Here is a 25227-nt window from a genome sequence, read left to right as displayed (position 1 = left end):
AATGAAAGACTTAGGCCCAACTCAGCAGATCCTAAGCAAGAGGATCAGTCGTGACAAGAAAACAGAAAATTCTGGTTATCACAAAAGAAGTATGTTCAACGGGTTAAAAAAGTTCAACATGGAAAGTGCTAAGCCTGTCAGTACTCCACTGACTAATCATTTTAAGTTAAGCAAGAAGTTGCCTCACTCATCAAGGGAAGAAATGTCAATAGTCCCATACTCGTCGGTAGTTGGAAGCTTGATGTACGCAATGATGTGTACGAGACCAGACATTGCCCACGCTGTAGGGGTTGTGAGCAGGTTTCTTTCCAATCCAGGGAAAAACCATTGCGAAGCTGTGAAATGGATTCTAAGGTATTTGAAGGGTACATCAGGACTATGCTTATGTTTTGGGGAAACTAAACCAACCTTGGAGGGTTACACTGATGCAGACATGACTGGTGATCTTGATGGGAGAAAGCCCACATCAGGTTTTTTGTTCACCTTTGCAAGGGGAGCTGTATCATGGTAGTCAAAATTGTAGAAGTGTGTTGCACTATCCACAACATAAACAGAGTATATAGCCGCAACGGAAGTTGGGAAGGAGATGTTGTGGTTAAAGCGGTTTCTTCAAGAGTTAGGGGTCAAACAAGAAGAATACAAAATACATTGTGATAGTTAGGGTGCTCTGGACTTGAGCAAGAATTCAATGTACCATTCCCAAACAAAACTTATTGACATTCGCTATCATTGGATACACGAAGTGATAGAACAACAACTGTTGAAGGTAGTCAAGATTAATACTAAAGAAAATCCTACAGACATGTCAACAAAGGTGGTGACTTATGAGAAGTTCCGGTTACGTAGAGATATAGCTGGGATGAATGTCAACTGAAGATTGACATATTATTCTCCTTCTATGGGTATAGAGGGGGAGAATAGATGGATCCATACCCATTCAAACATTCATGTGACAAGAAGAATAATCCAGAGCATCGACTGCTTCAACATTTTCAGCGCCGACTACTCCTCCGTCAACCTTTGCGGTGCCGATGGCCGCTTCTTCAATTTTTGCAGCATCGACTGTCCAGATGGTCAAAATTAGGCAGCCTACAAGTTTGATTTTTTGATCTTCCCTTTCCCTATATATATGTGTGTGTAAGTGTGTGAGATGAAAAAAAAGAGAGAGGACAACATAACACAAGGCAAGGTAGAGGGAACATCGGAAATTCTTTTGTAAATTAGTGCGTGCGTTGTGAGTCGATAGAGAGAGCTGTAAGAGTTGAGTGATTATTGTATCCTCCTCTTCCTCTGTATTTTTTCCAGTACATATACTAATTTTTCTCTCCCGTGGATGTAGATTAGAATTTGGTTGAACCACGTAACTCCGGTGTTAATATTTTTCTGTGTGTGCTTGTTTATTTCATTAATTAGACGACGGGTAAACCCAACAATAAACACAAAAGGAAAGAAAGTAGAAAACTGAGAGCCATCTTCTTCGCAGCTCCAACCGTCCTGCAGCAGCCTATGGAGTGGGCATTTTTTGGTGTTATTTGTCATGTGAATAGGCACATAGGTAGGAGATGAATGCATGCGGGATTGAGAGTAAATATGGCCGTATACATGTGCATAAAATTTTGAGTGAATAGATATATAGCTGGGTAGGCAGTGCATGGACCTAGGCCGGGGGGTTGTTCAAGTGGGCGTATGGTAGGCCTCTAGATATATGCGAGGGGGGTTGCATGCATGAGTGAGAGGATCGGAGCATGCATGGTGTATGTGAAAGGCTAAATGTGTATGGAGAAGATGGTGTGCATGTAGTTGCACCATGCATAATGCATGATTAGGAAAGTAGCCTGCATACATATATATAATTGGCAAAATAAGCATGAACGTAAGTGAGATGGTGCATGTGAGCTTTCCATCAGGTCGAAAAGAGCTCGTTGGTGGTGAGCACTGTGACCGTAACTGCAAACCAGATTGTTACCGTCGATAAGGTCATGGAGCCTGCGGTACTGGGTTGGCTGGCAGGTTTGGGAAATCCATTTCTCCTGCGACCGGTTTGCGGCGGCATGCGTCGCTGAGACAATGATTGATGGAGAAGTCAATAAACAATGCTCGAGAGACGACTTTGCAAAATATCAAAAGTAATCTACAGTATCAATGTGAACGGGATATGACTCTGATTTTAATTTGTGCATAAATTCATATTCTGAGGGCTAATTGAATTGACGGAAAAGGGAATTTTTGATTTATAGATTAGAAGTAGCTAGCGAAGATTAGCAATCGATTTCAAAGGAAGCTCCAATTAGGCAGCAAAGCTGGCTTTCGCTGGAAAAAGATAAAATCAGAGAAGCAGTAGCTTCATGCTCACTCCTTCCCCTTGCTCAGCCGGCACTTCGATATGATGCCAAAGACGGTGGATCCGGAAAGCTACTGAAGATGGAAAAATCACCCGCCCCGGTGGCGACATCAGACTTTCCGACGAAAAGCCAAGCCTCCTCTAGTCATCTTCGACGCGGTCGTAATTTTGTGAGTTGAGCGAGCACAAAAAGAACAGTTTGGAAAAGTTCAGTGACCGTATGTGCACTTAGCCCCTCCTCCATATGAATAGTCTATTTCAATTTTAAATAATATAGTAATTACAAAAAAAAAGAAAGAATAAACTTAAAAATAATTTTAAATAAAAAGAAAAATCATCCCGTCTAAACATTATTATTTACATAGGCACCAAAAATCTTGTGCACCATTTATTTCTGTTGTTAATTTCTGTTTTTGTTGTTGTTTTTTAGTTATTTGTCAAAAAACTGAAAATCATATTTTAAAGGGCTGTTTGGTATCATTTCAAAAATTAAAAAAATGAAAATTAGGAACAAAAGTCACAAACGAAAAATTAGAAACCAACAACCTGTTAGGTTTGGTTAACATTTATAAAACTAGTACAAATTAAAAACTTAATTTAAAAATGCTCATTTTCATCTTTAAATCAAATAATATTAGAAAATATGATTAAAATAATAAAATTTCAAATAATATACTTTAAAAATCATTATAATAAAAGCAAAATTTATTATAATTATTTTACTTAATTGTCCTATTTCAAAATAAAAATTTTATTGAACATGACAATTGAAAAATAGTAAAAGCATTTTGTAATTGGCTTCATTATTATTTTTTAAAATTTATGTATATTTATCTTTTAATTATATTTAAATTCATATGATCATTTAATTTTGATTTTAATTTAAAAGTATATAAAATGAATAAAAAAAAATGATTTTCAGTTTTTTGACAAACAACTAAAAATCAGTAATAAAAACAAAAAACTGACAATATAAACATACGCAAATTTATAATATGTTTCTTCATTGTGGAGAAACAGAAACAAAAAATAAAAAATAACAACAATACCAAACAAATCCTAAGGCTTTCAATTGTTTTGACAATATGTTGTCAGAAATTTTAATACATAGAAATATTTTTTTTGAAATAAATTATTTATTTAAATTAAATGGTCGTATAAATTTAAACATAATCAACAGAAATATATATACAAAAATTTCAAAAAATAATAATAAAGTCAATTACAAAATACTTCCACTATTTTTCAATTGTCATATCCAATTAAAATTGTATTGTAAAACAAAATTTGATTTGAAAGTAAAATATTTATACTAAAATTTTTTTTATTATAAGAAAATTTTAAATATATATTATTTATAATTTTATTATTTTAATCATAATTTTGTGATATTATTTGGTTTAGAGATGAAAATGAATATTTTTAATTAAATTTTTATAAAAAAAAAAACCCTAATTGTTTAATAGTGTTTAATATAAGCCTATAATTCCCTGGAACTGTTTTTCTTCTCTTTGTTTTCATTTTGGTAAAAACCAACACACAGCAACTTCCTTCCATAGAAGGCCGAAGATTCCTCCCCCATCACATATTAGACAAATTTTTTTGGATAAATTAAAATAAAATAAAATAAAAAGAACAGCGCCAATATAACGCCAGCAAATTCCTACTCAATCATGACCACCACCGTCACCTTCTCCCTGCAGGTCCCAACCAGGATTAACACGCTTCGATCGACTGCTGCCTGTGTTCTTCCATCCTCTTTCTCTTTCTCTGGTATTTCTCTGATTCCTCTCCTTTGGCTCCTCCCCTCAACCTTATATTAATTTTTCCTTTGGGGGTGTTGCTGCGGACGCTGCCATTATGCGAGATTGTGATGCTTTTTCTCACTTTCATGGCTAAATCTTGGTTGGCCAGCCTATCCTTTTTTATTGAATCGAATGTGCTTTTGTGTTTGATGTTTGGATGAGTATCTGTTCTAAAGCGATCAGTGTTGATCTTTGTTACGTTTAGTTTTTTTATTTTCTTCTGTTACACATGCTTATGCATCTTGACCTGTTTTTAGTTTCGATTTTTACGTTCTTATGCATTTTGTGTGTGATGGGCTGGAAAGAAAAACGGGGGTTTCTTTAGAATTATGTTATCTGAATGACTGACCGAAAAAGGTTTTTACTTTTTACTAGGATTTCATGAGTTCCAGTTTTTGCTGCTACAATTAATTAGTATTTAAAGCGCTCAAGAATTTGTGACTTAGGCTATAGTTCATCATAAATTCCTACCTATTTTTGATGACCTTGCGGTCTCTTTAATATCTGGATTTAAGAAGCTTAAACATAGGGCAAGAATCGGGAGATTAAGGGGTATAATGAGGCAAATAGAAGGAAGTCAACAGGTGCAGGACACAAGACTGTTTGAAGAATCTGGAACTGTAAGCATTATGTGAATGCTGGAATAATAAGACTTAAGAGACCTGAACAATTGCCTTTCTGTTAGAAGTCTTCTGGTTATTTGTTCTTTGTTTTTTTTTTTTTTTTTTTCTTAAATCTTTTTTTGATTGAAAGTTTTATGGTCTTCTTGTTAGATGTCCATTTTTGTTCTTGAAACCTCCTTGCTTTAATTTATTTTTCTTCATGAGCAGAAAGTAGAATGGTATATGCAAAGGTACAAGTTTCCGAAATCGTAATGTTAAGGGGGATAGATGGTATAATTGTTAACAGATAAAATAAGGAATGACCATATTTGCAATGAGTTAGACAACGCTATTAGAAGATAAGATAAGGGAGGGGCAGCTTAGATGGTTTGGGCACGTGTAACGTAGGCCAAGTAGTGCACCACTAAGGAGGAATGAGCTAGTTACCCTAGAGGCAAGGGATAGGGTTAGACATAAAATAATTTGGAATGAGATAGTGAGTAAGGATTTAATAGTCCTTAAACTATCAAAGGAAATTGCTCACCATTGTGTAAATTAATCGAAAATGATCCATGTAGCTGACGCGCATAGGACTCAAGGCTTGGTTTGTTGTTGTTGTTGTGTAGCAGAAAATAAAATTGTGCAAATGCATGGTTGCTTTGGAGAGTGAAAGTGGGGGGAAGTGGAAAGCAAATGTCATGTTAAGGATATAAGGAGAAATGCATAGGAAGTCATCCACCCACATGCTGCCATTGCCTCACACTGGCCTTGGTGTTACCACATTTGCAAGTTGTAACCACCATCTCTGCAAGACCTTCATTGCTGCGCCACAATCCCCATGATTCCAACAATCACCACCACTAGATCGCCCTATCAATTCAGCAGGACAAAAATATAATCATACAGTGGATGGAATTGTGGAAGTACTTTATTTCCTTTATTATTTTCAAATTCCCATAAAAATTTCAAATGCTTCCTCCAGATGTACCATATCAGTGTTCTCTTTAACACTGTATTTTTGGTTCAATTGAAAAAAAAATTTAGGGTTTATGTGTTACTTTTCTGGTTTCTATTTTGCAGTACAATGAAGAAACATGTGATGACAACATGTTTTCATGCTGTTCTGGAAAAAAACTGAAATCTAGGTTTACAGTTTTTACTTCTTGTCGCAACTTGCTACCATAGCACTTTGATATCTATAATAACTTTTATGTAAATCATTCTATACACAATTTTTCATACAAAATTTTTTTTAAAAAAAAGGCCATCCAAATTTAAGTAGAATTGAAATAAAAATGTCCTCAAAATTTATAAAAAGTTGAAAAAAGAATAGAAGTCATTCAAAAAAGATTTTTTACAAACATTCAATTGTCATCATGCAATAGTATTGTTTTTGCAGCACAAAAAGTTAGTTTAAAAAATATTATAATTATGTCAACTAAATATAATTAATTTTTTATTATAATATTTTATAACTTGAATTCTTTTGCATTTTCATTATTAATCATATTTTTCTTTAGTCATTTGATTTAAGGACAAAAATGAACATGTGCTCAATTAGGGTTTTTAATTTATTTTAGTTGTGAAAATATTAACTATTGTAAACCTAGAGATAGAGCTAAGAAGAATAGAAGAAGAGAAGATGATAAGAAAAGAAGAAGAAAGTAAAAGAAGAAGAGGCAACAGTATATGGCTGTAGCTGCTCTCTTATATTTTAATAATAATAAAATTTCGTAAGGACGAAAATACCGCCACTTACACAACCTAATTGTTGGAGTAACATATTCTCTTCTAACACCACCCCGCAAGCTTTAGGGGCATAAATATCACCAATCCTAGCTTGTTACAACGATTAGACAAGGCAGACTTAAAGAAAGACTTTGTAAAGCCTTCACCTAACCGATTGACAATTTCACAAAAGGAATCCTCACAACCTTCTTCAACACTGCATCCCTCACAAAATTATAATCAACTTCAATGTGCTTTGTCCTCTCATGATTACTAGATTGCTAGGGATATAAATGGCAACTTGATTAACACTAAACATATTCATTGGTTCCATTACCAAAAATACCATAATTGACACAAGAGACTTCAGCCACATAAGCTCACCCGGAGTGTGAGCCATAGCTTAGTATTCTACTTCAACACTAGATCTTGCTATAGTAGTTTGTTTCTTGCCATGCCACATAACAAGATTACCTCCCATGAATGTATTTTATCCAATAGTAGAAATTTGTCGGGAGAGCCTTTGAGATATTGCAAAATCCAACAAACATCCCAATATTGTTGTTTGAGATTTTCCATAAATTGACTCGTCACCCCCACTACAAAATATATGTTAGGTTTAGTGACAATCAAGTAGATCATCAACTGGCCAACCAATTGCCTATATCAACGTTTGTCTTTAAAGTCCACTCCAATATCCCTAGACAACTTCATGTCTGGATCCATAGGAGTGTTAGCTTGTTTAGCTCCCAACAAACCAGTCTCACTTAGCAAATCCTAGATATATTTTCATTAAGATAGACTTAACCTTTTCTTACATTGGACAATCTCAATATTAGGAAAGTAGTGCAAAGTACCAAGTCCTTCATTTGAAATTTAGCTTGAAGTCATTGCTTAACATCAGCAATCCCACTCTAGTAATGCTAGTGATGATGATATCATCAACTTAAACTATAAGAAGTACCATTGTTGTTTCCTTTTTGCGGACAAAGACCAAAAGATCAACAATACCACCGGATAAAGCCAAATATAGAGACCGCCATGCTAAATTTGTCAAACCAAGCTGGAGGAGACTACTTAAGACCATAAATGGCCTTATGCAACCTAAATTCTTTTCTAGCCTCCCTTTGAGCGCCATACCTAGGAGGTTGCTCCATGTATACCTCTTGCTGCAAATCTCCTTTAAAAAAACATTCTTCACATCCAACTGGTATAAGGTCTAATCAAAAGTAAATGCCAAAAGATCAACATATGAATAGAATTTAGTCGAGCAATAGGGGAGGTGGTCTCAAAATAATCAATACCATATGTTTGGGTGTATCCTTTGGCAACCAGTTGAGCCTTAAGCCATTCAATAGAGCTATCATAAAGATATTTAATGGTGTAGACTGAATGACACCTAACCTCCTCCTTACTAGGTGCCCCTTGAGTGGTCAGGCATCCATTTCTACATCCATTGGATCAACATGTGAGGAAAGGACAGAAATAGAGTAAATAAAAAAACCAAAAGAATGCATAGGACTAGGAAGGTGAAGAACTGAAACATAATGAGCAATAGGATAAGTAACCAAGGACCACTGAGTGCATGTTTGAGTACTTTTCCGGTGGGCAATAAGCAAATCCAAGTGACACTAGGATGGAACTCTAGAATCAGAAGTTGAAACAAATATGGGAAAAAGAGGTGGCTGCATGGTGATAATAATGTCTATGCTTGCTTTCCATCATTCATAAACCCTTAGTTGTTTGTTTGGGTCTAGATCTGATGGATTTGGGAGAGGAGTAGAGAATTTTGGAGAGGGATAATAGAAGGAACCGACAAATCAGCACGTGAGGAGGAATCAAAATTCATTGGTGGACTCAAAATAGACTCATCTAAGGAGGCTCCTACACTAGAGAAATAAGGTGTACCCTAAAAAAAGGTGACATTCACACTAACATATTGCTTGTGATTGTGGGGATCATAACATCTATAACCTTTGTGAGTTCCCTAGTACTCAACAAAGACACATTTAAGAGCACAAGAAGAGAACTTGTCCTGTCTAGTATTTTGAACATAAACAAAACATGTTCTTGGGACATGAGACACAATAGAGCACATGGATGCTTATAGGTACATGATGGAGAAGGGAATTTGTCCTCCTAGAACTATGGAGGGCATTCTATTGAGCAAAAAACAAGTTGTAAGAAGTGTATCAGTCCAAAAGGTTTTTGAAACATGCATATGGAGTGGAGATCGTGCTATGTCAAGTAAATGTCTATTTCTTCTTTCAGCTACTCTATTTTGTTGAGGGGCTTATGTATATGTGAGTGTTTGATGAATAATTCTTTTTGGACAAGCAAAAAGTTTGAACAAATGCAATTGCATTATCAGATCAAAAATTTTGAAAACCAATGCTAGAATGAGCTTTTATTTCCTGGTAGAATTGAGTAAATAAGTTAAAAAATTCAGACCTGTCTTTTTTAACATCTAGATCCAAGTCATGCAAAATGTCGTCCACAAAAGACGCAAAATATTGATGACCAGTCAAATTCTTTACTTTACATGGGCCTCGAATGTCTAAATGAATAAGGGAACAATGATTTACTACGAGACTTGATTTAAGATGGAAAAGCTGTCCTAACATGTTTTCCTATCTGACATGTTGAACACTTAAAACAAGAACAAAAATGGAAAAACTTCTAGTTTTTGAAAGGATAGATAACCCGAACGAGCCTTTTATTGATTAAGAGAAACACCATGAGTAGAAATTGAAGAAGGAAATGACAAAAATTAGGTCAACCATCGCCACCTTTGAAAAGTACAAGTCGTCCTTCTCAAGCCCTCCACAAATCCTCTTCTTCATCTGGATATCCTGAATGACCGAATGAGAAGGAAAGAAGGTGACAATCTTTTCACATATTCAATGAGAAAGAAAGTAGTTGACAATCTTTTCAAAAAGCTTTTATTTAAGGTCTGCCTTGTTTTTTGGTTGTAACAAGCTGGGGTTAGGTGGTATTTATACCCTTCCAGCTTGAGGGGGGATGTTAGAAGAAAATATGTCATTTTAGTAATCAAGTTGTGTGTGTGGTTGTATTTTTATCCTTAAATCTTTTTTATTCAAACTTGGAGTTGTATGTAAGGCTTTAAGAGAATTGCCAATTGTTCTCTCTGTTGTCCTTTTCTTCTCTTCATCTCAAACCCTAAGTGTGTATTTGTTCTCTGATTCTTCAATTTATTTTAGATTTACAACCATAATATAATGACTGGTGCCAAAGCTGGGGAAGTGTTGATGGCAACAATATTCATAGATCAATGGGGTGGCAATGGTAGTGGGTCATGGGCCATATATTTCACACCTTGTGAAGGGTTGTGCGACACTAGTTAAAGCACTCTTAATTAGTCAGCCAAAGATTACCGCGATTTGCCACAATAACACATTTATAGTAGTTGAATGTAAAGTAGACAGAAACAGTAAGCAATTCATGGAAACAAATGGCAACCAAGTGGTAAGCATTGAAGCAACGCAATCATTAACAACACCTTGGTAAGCAATGTATGTTTAGCGAGGGAGGCAAGTAGGCTAAACACGTTTACGAAAACTAGTGAGTTTTACAAGACTGATGAACACTCACCCTCCTTTAAAGAGCTTTATACTAGGAAACATCATATTGTCTGAGTCATTCTCCCCTTTTACACTAAGTCTTACACCTACTCAAAGCATAAAACCTAGACTAGTATTTACATGATGGTAACCCATCCCATGCACACAAGATAAGTGGACGCAAGCATGTATAATGCCTTGAACAAGCTTGGCTCGTGATATTCTCCCCCAATTATGTTGTCGATGTCCTTGTAAACTTTGATGCTAGTTACTCTTCAACTTTGTCCACGAACGGTTGCATGTCTCCCGTTGAAACCCCACTAATTTCTTTGTCTCCAATGCCTTTCCATTTCACCAAGAACTCATGGCCCTTCTTCCTTTTTGATGTGAACTCTTTGTCTGCAAGGATGACTTCAACTTTTCTTCTATCAGGTTATGCTATTTTTAGTGATGCTCTGGTTGATTGACTTTTGTTTGGATCTTCAATGTCGGTGTTGAGTGGCTTAAGGGATTTGACATGAAACACATGATGCACTTTCATCCAAGCTGGAGGATCAACCTTGTAAGAGGTCTTCTAGACTTTGGCCAAGATGGGGGCTTGTCCTTCATATTTGCGAAGTAATCTCCTATCTCAACCTTGTAGCGACCTGATCTATTTAGGATGGAGTTTAACAAGTACCAAGTCACCCATGTTTCATTTCTTCATTCACTTGGAATATTTCTCCAAGTAGGCTCGTTATGCCTCTATTCTTTGGTGAAAATGTATGCATTTGGAGTCTTTCCTTTGTATAACTCATCTATATTGTGTGAGGTAACAATGGTTGCTGACTTGTAACAAGCTCAAAAGAGCTTTTGTTGGTTGTTGAGTTTTTTTGGGAGTTGAAACAGATTTGAGCCACATCAAGTAGTTGCACCCAATTCTTCTGGTTGGCAGTGATGAATGACGTACTCCTCTGGTAGTCCGTTGAGTTATATTTGTCTATCCATCTGTTTGTGGGTGGTAGCTCGAAGAAATGTCAAGTTGTGTACCAAAAATTTTGAAAAGTTTTTTCTAGAAGTTGCTAGTGAATTGGAGTCTCGGTCACTAATACTATCTTAGGGAACACCCCAATATTTCACAATGTGTTTGAAAAACAATTATGTTGTCTCCTCTACTGAACAATACTTTGGTGCGGGTATGAAAGTACTGTACTTCGAAAACCTGTCTATAGCAACAAGTATATACCTTGCGCCTCCCACTTTTGGCAGGCTGTTGATGAAGTCAAGTGAGACACTCTCCTACAGTCTGGTTGGTACTTGATGGGGCTCCAGCAACCTTGTAATCTTCTTCCACTCCACCTTGTCTTGTTTGCAGGTGAGACAAGTTTGGGTACACTTGGCCACATCATCACGCATTTTTGGCTAGTAAGACCTTTGCTTCAGCAATGCTTAAGTGCAGTTTTGGTGTAATGACAATCTTAGCAGTGTGTTCCTTAGATCTCCAGCTCATGGAACAAAGAGTTGGTTGCCATGTATCATCAACAATCCGTCTTCCAACTAGAATTGGCGCACTTTGTCCTCTTTCATCAACTTTATGTGGTTTTGGGCAACTGTATCTTTGGCAAGGTTTCTTAATGTGCTCCTACATTGTTGTGGTAATCTTACTTACTGTCAAGTGAGTTACCATTTGTGAGGTCGCAAGCTCGGCCTTTTTGCTTAGTGCATCTATGACTTGGTTCATTTGCCCCTCCTTGTGCTCAAATAAGAAATCAAATTTTTCTAGGAATTCTTGCTAAGGGCCTGCTTGGGTGATAACTTTGGTTGTGTAAAGAAGGGACTAACAACCGAGTTATCTATTTTCAACACAAACTTCAATGCAATAGGATGCCCATCCTATAACAAGACTTCCAAAGAGCTTAATCTAATGCATCTATCTATACCTCGAAGGGTTTCATGATGTCTAGAAGAGCAAGTACTGGATCTCTTATCATGGCTTCCTTCAAGTTGTCAAAGGCTCCTTTGCACTTCTCTATCCAATTCCACCTATGACCCTTTTTCAAAAATTCTATCAAAGGAGTAGTTCTCCTCAAATACCCTTCCATGAACTTTCTGTAATATAGCTGGCAAGTCCAAGAAAGGAACACAACTCCTTCACTGTCGTTGGGATTTTCCAGTCTTGAATGGCTCTCACCTTCTCCATATCCATCCAAATATGACCTTACTCGATCACATGATCAAGGAATTTGATGTTTTGCTGAGCGAAAAACACTTATCTTTCTTTACACAATGACTGTGCTCCTTTAGCCTGTCAAACACCTTCTGTAGATGCTCTTTATGTTCCTTCAGAGTGAAACTATAGACAACAATGACATCTAGGTATACCACGACAAACTTGTTGAGGTACTCATGAAATACCTGGTTCATCAAGGTGCAAAACATCGTTGGCGCATTTTTCAACCCAAAGGGCATCACCAAGAATTTCATATGCCCTATACCATGTCACACAAGTTGTCTTGGGTACATCCCCATTTGATCTACACTTGATAGTAGCCTAACTTCAAGTCAAGTTTGGTGAATACTTTGCATTACTTAGTTTATCAAACAAATTAACAACTACTGGAATAGTGTACTTGTTGAGCATAGTCACCTTGTTGTGTGCGTAGTAGTCCACACACGTCTGCATGCTCCTATTATGTTTCTTTTGAAATAACATTGGTTCTCCAAACGGTGTTTTGGAAGGATGTATTAGCTTGTTTTCAATAACTCATCAAGCTGTTTCCTTAACTTTGCTAACTTTGAGGGCCCCATCCAATACGACCCTTTAGCAGGCGGCTTCATTCCTAATGACAACTCAATTTTATGCCCCACTCCCTATCGTAGAGGCAAGTTGTGGAGGTAGCTTGTTTGGAATCACAACGTCATTCTCATCCAACACAATTTGGATGGTAGTAGGCACCTGCTCTTGGCCTACGTCTTCATTTACCTCTTCCATGGCAAGATATGTCTGCTCACCCCTCCTAAATATTTTTATTAAGCTACATGGTAGAAAGGAACTTTTCATCGTCTCTTTTACTTTGCAAGGGTGGTCTCTCATTAGACAAAGGGAACTAGAAAACGACATCAGTACTGCCTTAGTCTCCCTTAAGAATTCCATTCCAAGAATCAATTGGAAATCATTAAATGACACAATTGGGAAATTAATTGCCTAGGCTTCACAGTCACTTGCTTGGCTACTCCCAAAGTAGGTTGAGTTGCAAAATTCAGCACATTCATGCTCCTGAATCCTTTTTTAGGGATAAGTTATGTCTCTATGTTTTTTCCTGTAAAACAAAATTAATAGGTAGCCTTAGTATCAACCATAGCACGGGTATTCTTCTTATAGATCCGTAGATCCACAAACATTAACCCTTTAGCTTGGGTAACTTTTGTCTCTTTTGTTTTCTCTCCAATGCATTGACTAACTACGTTGCACTCATCCTCGGGGTTTCCTCCTTGTCTTTATCATTTTGCCTTGCCCCCTTTGCATTGGAAGCTTGTAAAGCATTGAGTGATGACTTGTGAGGGCACTTAACAATCCTATGAGGGCCTCAACATAAGAAGTATGTCATCTTATGCTTACCATTGGATGTATTGAATGTTCGAGGCGATGAAGCTTCTTTTGAAGTTAATGCCTTGGTATCAGCTCCCTCACTTTTGGGTTTACCCTTCTTGAAAGACTTCTCGTTGTTTCCACCCACGCTAGTCTCTTTGGATGTTGTGGAATCTCTCCAACATAGTCAATCAAGTATTCTACGACAGCCGGTGTAGTAAGCAAGTCTTGAACTCTTTGTTGATGAAGTTCTGTTCTTGCCCACGGTTTCAACCCCTCAAGAAAATAGAACAACTTGTCTTTCTCTGTCATATCTCAGATATCCAACATCAAAGTAGAAAACTATTTCACATACTTTCTGATTGAACCATTGTCTTTAAGGTCTCTTAGTTTATATCGAGTATTGTACTCAACATTCTCAATAAAGAATTGGGCCTTTGCTCTCTCTTTAAGTATGCCAAACAATCAACTATAGAGTGTAAATTCTCAATTTCATCATACTCAGTATGCCACCACAGCTTACTTAGCGTCACCAACCAAGTATCTTGTTGCCGTGGTTACTTTCACTTGCTTCGAGTTGGTCCCTCATCGCATGAAAGTATTGCTCCATATCAAATATGAAGTTCTCTAACTCCTTAGCATCATGGGCACTCCCAAATGTTCTAGGTTTTGGCACCTTGGTTCCTTTATACTCCATAATATTGGATCTTTCCATAGCAAGAACCATGAGGTCCATTTTGGCAGTCAGCTCCACCATTTGAGCTTGTAGAGTTTCTACCATATGGTGGAGGTCCTCTAGCATCTCCACCATGGAACTTTGTTGATGTTTTTTTATCCGTCCAAAGCATCAACACATTCAACAAGTTTGACCATTTCTACAGCCACATTGTTAGCTGTATTAGTTTGTGCCTCTAGCATTTCAATTCTCTCGGTATTGGTAGGCATGTTCTCTTACTAATTCTTAACACAATACCACAATGAAGGCATTTGAATTTCATGTAGCAATTAACCAAGTTCTAATACTATCACCGGCTGAATATTTCACACCTTGTGAATAGCTGTGCAGCTCTAGCTAAAGCACTTTTGTTTAACTAGTCAGCCAAAAATTACCGTAGTTTATTAGAAGTGTTAAGATTTGATTAAATTGAATGACCTAACTTGAAGATAGGTCTGTCCCTTTAGTTATAATACAAATAAAATACATTATAATGACAATAATACCCTATCTCTCACTAATTAACATACTAACACAATAATAATAATACTATAAATAACCTCTAACACTCCTCCTCAAGCTGGAGCATAAATGTCATATGCTCCTAGCTTGTTCTAAATGAATTTGACACGATCACGCCCAACGCTTTGATAAACAAATCAGCAAGCTGCATGTTTGACTTCACATAAGCGGTTATAATGAGCTTTTGCTCAAGTTTCTCCTAAACAAAGTGACAATCAACTTCAATGTGTTTCGTCTGCTCATGAAATACCAGGTTGGAGGCAATATGAAGAGCAGCTTGATTGTAATATATCAACTTCATATGCTGAGAATGAGAAATACCCAATTCTTCCAACATGTTCTTCAACCTAACAAGTTCAAAAGCATTATGAGCCATAACTCTATATTTTGATTCAACACTTGACCTTGCCATCACAGTTCGTTTTTTACTTTTCCAAGAAACCAAATCATCACTAGCCAAGATATAGTATCCGGTTGTGGATCTTCGATTGAATCGCGATCTAGCCTAATCTGCATTTGTATATCCATGGATATAAGATATAAGTGTGACCTTGATCATGATATAAAAGACCTCTCCTGGGTGCACCTTTGAGATATATCAAGATGCAAATTACTTCATCTCAATGACTTGTCCTCGGAGAATCTAGAAATTTACTCACAACACTTGTTGCAAAAGATATATCTAGCTGAGTGTCTGTGAGGTAATTCAACTTTCCAACAAGTCTCTAGTATTGTCCAAATTAGGTAGCAAATCACCCTTATCCGGCACTAACTTGTTAGAATCCATGAGTGTATCAACTGGTTTAGATCCCAATGAGTCAGTTTCTTCAAATTGTCAAATAGATCAAGAACATACTTCCTATATGACAAAACAATTCTGATATGAGATCTAGATACTTCTACACCTAAGAAGTATTTCAATGGTCCCAAATCTTTAGTCTGATACTTAGTCTATATAAAAAGTTTGAGACTCTGAATACCTTTATCATCATCACCTATAATAAAAAATCATCCACAAACAACAAGAAGGATCCTACGTGATGAAGTATGACGATAAAACACAGAATGATCCACAACATGTTGTCAAAGACCAAACTCAAGTATTGCAATGACCAAGCCATGCTTTGGGAGACTGTTTTAAACCATGTAAAGTCTTCTTGAGCTAACACACTAAGCCTGACTCCCCTGAGCAACAAAACCAGGTGGTTGCTCCATATAAACCTTCTTCTCGAGGTCACCATGCAAGAAGGCATTTTTCACATGTAGCTGATGCAGAGGCCAATGACAAGTAGTAGCCAAGGAGATGAACAGGCGTACTGATGTAAGTTTGTAACCAGAGAAAAAGTATCAGAATAATCCATACCATACACCTAAATGTATCCCTTAGCAACAAGACGGGCGTTTAGACGAGCCGCAGAACCATCAAGGTTGACTTTCACAGGTGTAAGGCCAATGAAAACCAACCACAGACTTGTCAAAAGGAAGAGGTACCAAGTCCCGTCATGGAAAGCATTCATCTCTTCAACCACAACATCCCTCCACCTAGAATGGGCTAAGGCTTGCGAAACAAATTTAGGAAGGGTAGTAGATGGTAGCGTAGTAACAAAACAATAATAGGAGGGTGATAAGGAGTCATAACAAACATAGTTGGAAATGGGATGTTGAGTACATGTGTGTTACCTTTCCGAATAGCAATAGGAGGATCAACATGATGGGAAGTATGATCATTAGATGAGGAAACCAAAGGCATGGTAGTAGAAGCTAGAGGGGATTCTCTTCCTTGGAATTGCCGTCGTGAATACGCTTGGTTGGGCAAGGACAACAACATAAAATTTGGAAGATTAGGCAAAGGAAGAGAATTGAGCTTAAAAGCGCTTAGTGATTAGGTGTAGTAAGGTGTAGAGTTAAAGAAGGTAACGTCGGCAGAAACAAAGAAGTGATGCAGCATAGGACTATAACAAAAATATCCCCTTTGAGTATATGAGTAGTCCAGAAAAACACATTTTATAGCACGCGCATCCAACTTATTCACCCTAAGAGTTAGTTGATGAACAAAGGACACACACCCAAATATATGAGGAGGAAGAGAAAATAAAGGTGAATTAGGAAAGAGAATGGAGGAGGGAATTTTTACTACTAAGAATAGAGGATGACATTCTGTTGATCAGATAACAAGCAATAAGTATAGCATCACTCCAAAACACTTTAGGTACATGTATTTGATAAAGTAAGGCGCAAGTGATTTCAAGAAGATGTATATTTTTCCTCTTTGCAAGCCCATTTTGTTGAGTGTTGACATAGGATGATTGATGAACAATACCAAACTGAGTCATATAAGTAGTGAATTATGCACTGAAAAACTCCTTAGCATCATCACTTCGAAGTATTCGAACGGCAAACCAAATTGAGTCTTTATTTCAGAACAAAAAGTACAAAATACATGAAGTAACTTAGAATAGTCTTTTATTAAATATAACCAAGTCATCCTTGAATAATCATCCACAAAGGTTGCAAAGTACTGGAAACCCAACTTGGACACAACCTTACTAGGACCCCAAACATAAAGGGCTTGCAGCCCGTTATTGACTCGGGAAGCGAAAGGAACATGATGGTGCTTTTCCAACTGAAAAGACTAACAATTGAGACTAGACATAGAACTCAAACTAGGAACAATACATTTTAACTTTTCCAACGAAGGATGACCAAGGTGACAATGAATTTGGAAAGGTGTGGCAGTAGCAGTAGCAGTACAGGCGGTAGAAGGAGATAGCGGCTCAAAGTGTTAGAGTCCACCAGCTTCATGCCCTCCGCGTCTTCCTTGTCTTCAAATCCTGAATAACCACAGAATTAGGGAAGAATGTCACTGAACAATTCATCGAGACTAGACATAGAACTCAAACTAGGAACAATACATTTTAACTTTTCCAACAAAGGATGACCAAGGTGACAATGAATTTGGAAAGGTGTGGCAGTAGTAGTAGCAGTGCAGGCGGTAGAAGGAGATAGCGGCTCAAAGTGTTCCACCAGCTTCATGCCCTCCGTGTCTTCCTTGTCTTCAAATCCTGAATAACCACAGAATCAGGGAAGAATGTCACCGAACAATTCATGGATTTAGTAATTTTGCTAACGGACATAAGATTAAAAGGAAATTTAGGAATATATAAAATCGAAGGAAGAAAAATAGAAGAAGTGGGATTTACAGTCCCAATTCCCTTGACTATAGTGGTGGATCCATCAACAAGAGTAAGACAAGGTAAATTTGAAGGATATTGAAGAGTGGAGAAGAAGCTAAGTATACTGTGATATGATTAGTGGCAGCAGAGTCTATAACCCAAGGACTAGGACGAGAAGTATTGGATAACATGCACACTATGTTATTACCTGTTTGAGCAAGAGATGCAATGGGAAGAGAAGTTTGTTGTGATGCTTGATACTCCTGGAACTTGGAATACTCTTCCTATGACATGGATACAGTACGTTGCCCCCCACTTGGCCCCAAAGGTGAGGAGTCGGTGGTAGCTGCATTGGCTGCCCCCAAAGGTGTGAAGCTAGTAGTGGCTGCATTGGCAACACGTGAAGGTTTGCCGTGAAGATCCCAATACTGCTCAATAGTATGATTACTCTGTCCACAATGAGTGCACTTGCAAGGAGTACCTCTACCTTGCCTGTCTCTACCACTACAACCATTCGAACCACCTCGATGACTTTTGTGGTTGTTTGGTAGAGAACTGGAATCAACCTGTGTAGCAAAGGCTGTCCTCTCAGAGCCAGATGCAATAACAGGAGAATGCGTGCTAAAGGAAGCATGAAAGACACGAGAATAAACATAAGCAAATGATGGCAACTTGGCACTACTAAGTATTTGGGACCGAACTGCCTCAAACTCGGGTCTCAAGCCTGCTAGAACACGAAGAACTGTTATTTGCTCCCTCTGCTTCTGCATCTCACGAACATCGGTAGTTATAGGCTGCACGATATTAAACTCCTCATGAATACGCTTCATCTCTCCAAAATAATCTACAATACTTTTATCTCCTTGATGTAATTGAAAGTACTCCTGAGATAAATCATAAATACATGTAATATTACTGGAGTATAGAAGTTTGACATAATCCCAAATCTCCTTGCATGTATCTTGATGCATACACATCCGTGCAATTTGTGACTCCATTGAATTCCATAAGAGGGAAACAATCAAGGCATCTTCTTGAACCTACACGTCTTTTCTCTTCTCATTAGGGGTGGAAAAACAGGTCAAAACCCGATGGGTGACTTGTGACCTGCCCATTTAAAATGGGTCAAACCGGGTTCGGGTTAGGTCACTCGCCAGGTGACTCGTTTATTTGCTTGGCCTTACTATATAAACACCCCGCCTTACTATATAGACACCCCTTACACTGTTACACAAACCATATCCCTCTGCCTACCGGCTCCTATCCACATTTCCACTCCTCCAATCTTCCTGCACTCCACTGTCGTCTGCCCAGCACGCCGTGGTCGGCGTGGTCCCTTTCCTGTTTGGCTGTCTGCCCAGCACCAGCACGTCTCTTGCTGTCTTGTGTCTCTCGTCTCTCTCGCGGTCGTCCAGTCGTCTGCCTAGTCATCTGAGCAGGAGTAGATCCAGAAGCTCACTCCCTCCCTCTACGCCCGATTCGGTCGTCTTCTCAAGGTTCTCCCTTGAGCTGTTCTTTGCTCTTATCCGCTTCTGGTTTTGCTGCGCTGAAGCTTCTATTCATAGCTACAATGGAGAGAGGTTCGGGTGCAAGGGCAACGCGTTCATAGTCCACAGAGGTAGTGAGGGAATCTACTCTTCTTCTGCTCTTGATTAGGAGGGCGAGATCTCTTCTAAAGGGGATTCGTACATATAGTGAGCGAGTTCGATTTGGCTTTCTCCTCGTTTTAGCTTCTCCTCTTTTCGTTTAAGATCTCGCTGTCTTATGTGTATTGCCCATTGTTAACTTCTAATTTTCAGAGATCTTGGCAAACAAGTGACACTGGCACTGCCTCTATTACTTGGTTAATTTTTTAACTAAATAATTTATATTTTTTAAACGGGTAACCCGTGACCCGCCCGGTTATTAAAAGTGCGGGTTAGGGTTTACATGGTTGTGACCCTTTTAACCCCGACCCGTTTACATCCCGGCCCGTTTACGACCCGACCCGTTTGCGACCTGCTCGGACCCTACCCGTGATTCCGTTTTGCCACCCCTACTTCTCATCAAAAGGATCAACTTGGAGCAAGTGGGTCAAATTTCCCTAATCCTCCTAAGTAAATCCGAATAGCTTTAAACCATTGAACATAGTTCTTTTCATCCAACTTTTGAATCGTTGTTTGTGGTCCGTTTGCGACCCACCCGGACCCTACCCGTGAACCCGTTTTGCCACCCCTACTTCTCATCAAAAGGATCAGATTGGAGCAAGTGGGTCAAATTTCCCTAATCTTCCTAAGTAAATCCAAATAGCTTTAGACCATTGAACATAGTTCTTTTTATCCAACTTTTGAATCATTGTTTGTGGTAGTGATGTAGGAAACAAATTTTTGGAATTAATAGATTCCATCCCAACACTCACAAATCAGCAACCACACCAAAACAAGAAGAACAATCAAAACTAATCGGGATTATCACAAACTATGTGAAGCACCGACACAACCATGGAAGAGGTGAACAACTCACTGACGGATATAGCACTGCCACTGCCTAACAACTGAACATATGAATGCTGCCACGGCTCCAAAAAACTCACAAAGAAGCCTTCAAAAACTCTGAGCAGAGATTAACGGAATACCGTGAGTGCATTGTCGAAAAAGGTTGAATTTTTTTAGCAAAAAACTAACCTAACAGCTTGTTAATATAGTCTAGAGAAGGAATCAGAACATGGCAGAGGAACAGAAAAGAAAAAAAGTGGCTAAAACTTCACTCACGTGCCAGCGTGTGGGGTCAGCCTTGCCAGCATTTGGCTGGCGTGTGGGGGCACATGGGAGCTCCTCCAGCAATGGGGTTTTGTGGGGTTAGGCTTCGGGGGGTTCTGTTTGTGGGTGTACGGATTTGTAAAATAATGTGGGATGGAGGTGGATCTGGGAAGGACAGCCGCAGGAATGGTGTTTCCATGCGGCTGAGGGGAATAGGGTTTAGGTTGGATCACACTTTGATACCATGTTAAGATTTGATTAAAATTAATGACCTAACTTGAAGATAGGTCTCTCCCTCTATTTATAACACAAATTAAATACATTCTAATGACAATAATACCCTTACTAACTCTCACTAATTAACATACTAACACACTCAATAATAATAATACTAAAAGACATAAATAACCTCTAACAAGAAGAACACATTCACGACAATTGAATGTGAAGTAAGCAAAAGCAATAAGCAATTCATGAAAACAAATGGCAAGCAAGCGGTAAACATTGCAGCAACACAATTCATTAATAACACGTAAGTAATGTGTGTTTAGCATGGGAGGCAAGTAGGCTAACACTTTTACAAAGCTAGTGAGTTTTACAAGACTGATGAACACTCACCCTCCCCTAAAGAGCTTTATATGCTATTTTAGCTTTGGCACTAGGAAACATCAAATTATCTGAGGAGTCTTACTCCCCTTTCACACTAAGTCTTACACCTACTCAAAGCATAAAAACCTATACTAGTATTTACATGATGGTAACCCATGCCATGCATTCAAGGCAAACAGTCACAGGCAAACATAATGTCCTAAGCAAGCTTGGCTCGTGACATGTTGGTAGGAATAGCAGTGTTCTTCAGTTCTTTATTTTTCCTCCTTTTTTTCCCTTTTAATACTTATTATTGAGATACACCTTGCATGAGATTTGTGTCTCCTTTATACAGTTAAATAAACATATGAGGTGAATTTGAATTTCCAATGGAATGTTTGGACGCTATTAAAAGAATTTGAGGGCCTAAAAATCAAATCTTATGCCTTCTAGACCGTCCTCATTTATGTGAAACAAATGCACCGTAAAACTTTTGCAAATAAAAATAAGGCAGCTTCATAGTAGATTTTGTTTGAGGCCTTTCTACAAAAATGGATATGCATGGTGTTTGTGAGAATCCATGGAGTATCACAATCAGTCAAATATTGGCAATAGGTTTGTACCCCACTTTGAAGTTTTTGCTACTTAGGATGGGGCATAAGTCTTGCAGCATTTGTTTTTATAATGCTTGAAACCTACTTCAATTGTTCTCAAATACGGATGGATCTTGTTCAGTTTTGCTAGGTTGCCATTCTGGATTGCCATTTTTTGTCTTGAACAGCCAATAGATTCATGTCTGGTGGCTGTACCATATAATGTAAGCGTTTTACTCATTATGAGAAAAGATGCGCCTAAATCTGCTTCAACTATGAAAAAATATTGAGGATTTGATATATCTTGTCCTTGCCTTCTGCAGTCTGTAATTCCATGCTTTACATAGGGCTATGTCTCCTAGCTTTTAACTGGTAGGAACTTCAATGCATTCTATGCACTAGTCGCTGTACTCCTACTATGTGACTTGCCATCTTGGTTTATTGACCAATAATATCCTGATCTTGCTTAGTAAGTGTCTTTATTTAAGACAAAAGCAGTGATAATATCTTGTTAATGAAAAAATTCTTGGATATTATGATTCCTTCATAGATTTTGGGACTCCTTCCTTCTGCATTTTCTGGTGAAAGTTATTACAATTTTTATTAACAATATTACATGATATGACAATGTAACAAAATTATATTATTTGTTCTACTGCCTTCCTAGTCCTTCAACTAGTAGGTTATATCCATATACACCTGAAAATATTGTTGATTTGGTAGTTTGATCTTTTTTAACTGAATATCTTGAAGTGGTGGTTAATTTCCTTTTTCTATTTCTAATTTGTTCCTTGCCTTTCTTTTGGAAGTTCACTTTTGTTGGTTTTGTGGCAGATATGGCCAGTGGTGCAGGTCCAAGTTTATATCCATTGCACCGTTGCAAAACTCTTCACCTGGTTGGTTCCATTTTTTTCTTTTTATTGTGTATTTTATGAATCAAAATGCTGCTAGGTGTTGGTTTGATGTACATTAAGGTTGACTATTATTTATCTTTTTATTTCCTGATAAATTTTGAAGGCATTGTCATCTTATTTAACTATCTATCCAGGTGAGGCATGCGCAAGGAATCCACAATGTTGAAGGAGATAAAAATTATAAAGCATTATTGTCTCCTGAATATTTTGATGCACACCTTACTCCACTAGGCTGGCAGCAGGTAAGAAGATAGAGATATATGTGCCTTGATGCAGTTTTTGTTTTAAAATAGGTAGATTTGTTCCAATATTTACATTTATTTTGTCTTAAAGAGTCTTGGATTCCCATAAGAAATTTTTGTGGGGAGATGTAATGCTCTACTTTAACAGGTCAACAATTTGCATGAGCATGTTCGTTCTTGTGGGCTTTCCAAGAAGATCGATTTAGTCATTACATCTCCTTTACTAAGGTATTTGTTGAGTAATTGGGTAATATGGAAGACCTAACCTCAATAATTGGTGTCACCCTCTATTTATAATACATGTCAAATACAATACCAATGTTCCTCTATTTATAATATATGTCAAATACAATTCCAATGACCATAATACCCTTATTAACTCACACTTACTAACATAATTATAACACATACTAATAATGTTAAATGACCAAATAACCTTTAACACTCCCCATCAAGCTCGAAGCTGGAGGATATATATTGTATGCTTCTAGCTTGTTACAAACGAATTTCACAAGAGCACCTCCCAAGGCTTTAGTGAACAAATCATCAAGTTGAAAATCAGACTTCACATGAGTGATTGTAATGAGTTTTTGTACAAATTTCTCCCAAACAAAGTGGCATGCAACTTCAATGTGCTTTGTCCACTCATGGAAGACTGGGTTGGAGGCAATATGGATAGCTACTCGATTATCACACATTAACTCTAGAGGCTGGGAATGTGGAAAAACCCAGCTCTTTCAACATGTTCTTCAACCAAACAAATCCACATGTAGAGTGAGCCACAGCCCTATACTCTAACTTAGCACTCGACCTAGCCATCATAGTTTGTTTCTTACTCTTCTAAGAAACCAAATTACCGCTAACAAAGATAAATTACCCAGTTGTGGATCTTCAGTTATAAGGCAATCCGTCCCAATCTACATCTGTATATCCCTGAATATGAGTGTGACCCCGATCTTGATATAAAAGACCTCTCCCTGGTGCACCTTTGAGATATCGCAAAATGTGAATTACTACATTCAGTGACTTATTCTTGGAAAATCAAGAAATTGACTCACAACACTTGTCGCAAAAGATATACTTGGTCGAGTGATTGTAAGATAATTCAACTTTCTGACAAGTCTCTAGTATTGTCATTGGGTTAGGCAACAAATCACCCATATTTGGCACTTACTGTTGGAATCCATGGGTGTATTAGGTTTGGTTCCCAACAACCTAGTCTTGTCTAAAAGATCAAGAACATACTTTCTTTGTGACAAGACTATTCCAATACGAGATCTCACTACTTCTATGCACAAGAAGTACTTCAATGGTCCCAAATCTTTAGTATGAAATTTAGTTTGTAGGAAAAGCTTTAGCTCCTAGATGCCTCGATCATCATCTTCTGTATTCACAATATCATCCACATACACAATTGGAAAAATCTTGCTAGATAGAGTATGACGATAAAATACAGAGTGATCCATTGCATACAAATTGAGGCCAAACTCAAGTACAACAACACTGAATCAACCAATCCATGCTCTTAGAGATTGTTTTAAATCGTGTAATGATTTCTTGAGCTGACACACTAAGTATGACTCCCCCTAAGCAACAAATCTAGGTGGTTGCTCCATATGTACCTTCTCTTGAAGATCACCATGTAGGAAAGCATTCTTCACATCTAACTACTGTAGAGGACAATGACAAGTAGTGGCTAAGGAGATGAACAAATGTATTGAAGCAAGTTTATAAATTGGGGAGAATATGTTTAAATAATCCAAACATACTCTTGAATGTGTCCTTTGGCACCAAGGCGAGCCTTCAATCGAGCCAAGAAACCATCTAGATTGACCTTCACATTATACACTCACCGACAGCCAATCACAAACTTATTAGGAGGTAGAGATACCAACTCCCAAGTATCACTATCCTGTAGTGCATGCATCTCTTCAATCATTGCATTCCTCCACCTAGAATGGGACCGGGTTTTAGAAATAGATTTTGAGAGAGCAACAGAAGACAAAACACTAACAAAGCAGTAATGAGTGCGACAAAAAATTATAACAAACAAAATTAGAGATTGGATTTTGGGTGCTACTATGATTACCTTTTCAAACAGCAATAGGAGGATCAAA

At 37.8% G+C, this 25227-nt stretch overlaps 1 protein-coding gene across 2 annotated transcripts in view; it reads left to right on the top strand.

The window, feature by feature from the left end:
* The first annotated feature begins 3840 nt into the window (after window positions 1-3840).
* Window positions 3841-25227, top strand: part of LOC131163995 (phosphoglycerate mutase-like protein 1) — a 34624-nt gene continuing 13237 nt past the window's right edge. The window contains exons 1-4 of one of the 2 annotated variants that reach the window (XM_058120868.1): window positions 3841-4114; window positions 22789-22850; window positions 23003-23110; window positions 23259-23338. In XM_058120868.1, coding sequence (XP_057976851.1) covers window positions 4015-4114; window positions 22789-22850; window positions 23003-23110; window positions 23259-23338 — 350 coding nt within the window. In that variant the 5' untranslated portion in view covers window positions 3841-4014. The remainder of the gene's footprint in view (window positions 4115-22788; window positions 22851-23002; window positions 23111-23258; window positions 23339-25227) is intronic. The other variant, XM_058120869.1, reaches the window with a different exon arrangement.

This window comes from Malania oleifera, chromosome 9 (genome assembly GCF_029873635.1).
Source record: "Malania oleifera isolate guangnan ecotype guangnan chromosome 9, ASM2987363v1, whole genome shotgun sequence".
Lineage (NCBI taxonomy): Eukaryota > Viridiplantae > Streptophyta > Magnoliopsida > Santalales > Ximeniaceae > Malania > Malania oleifera.
Note: the sequence above shows the minus strand (reverse complement) of the source record. Positions and strands in the feature narration are given on the sequence as shown.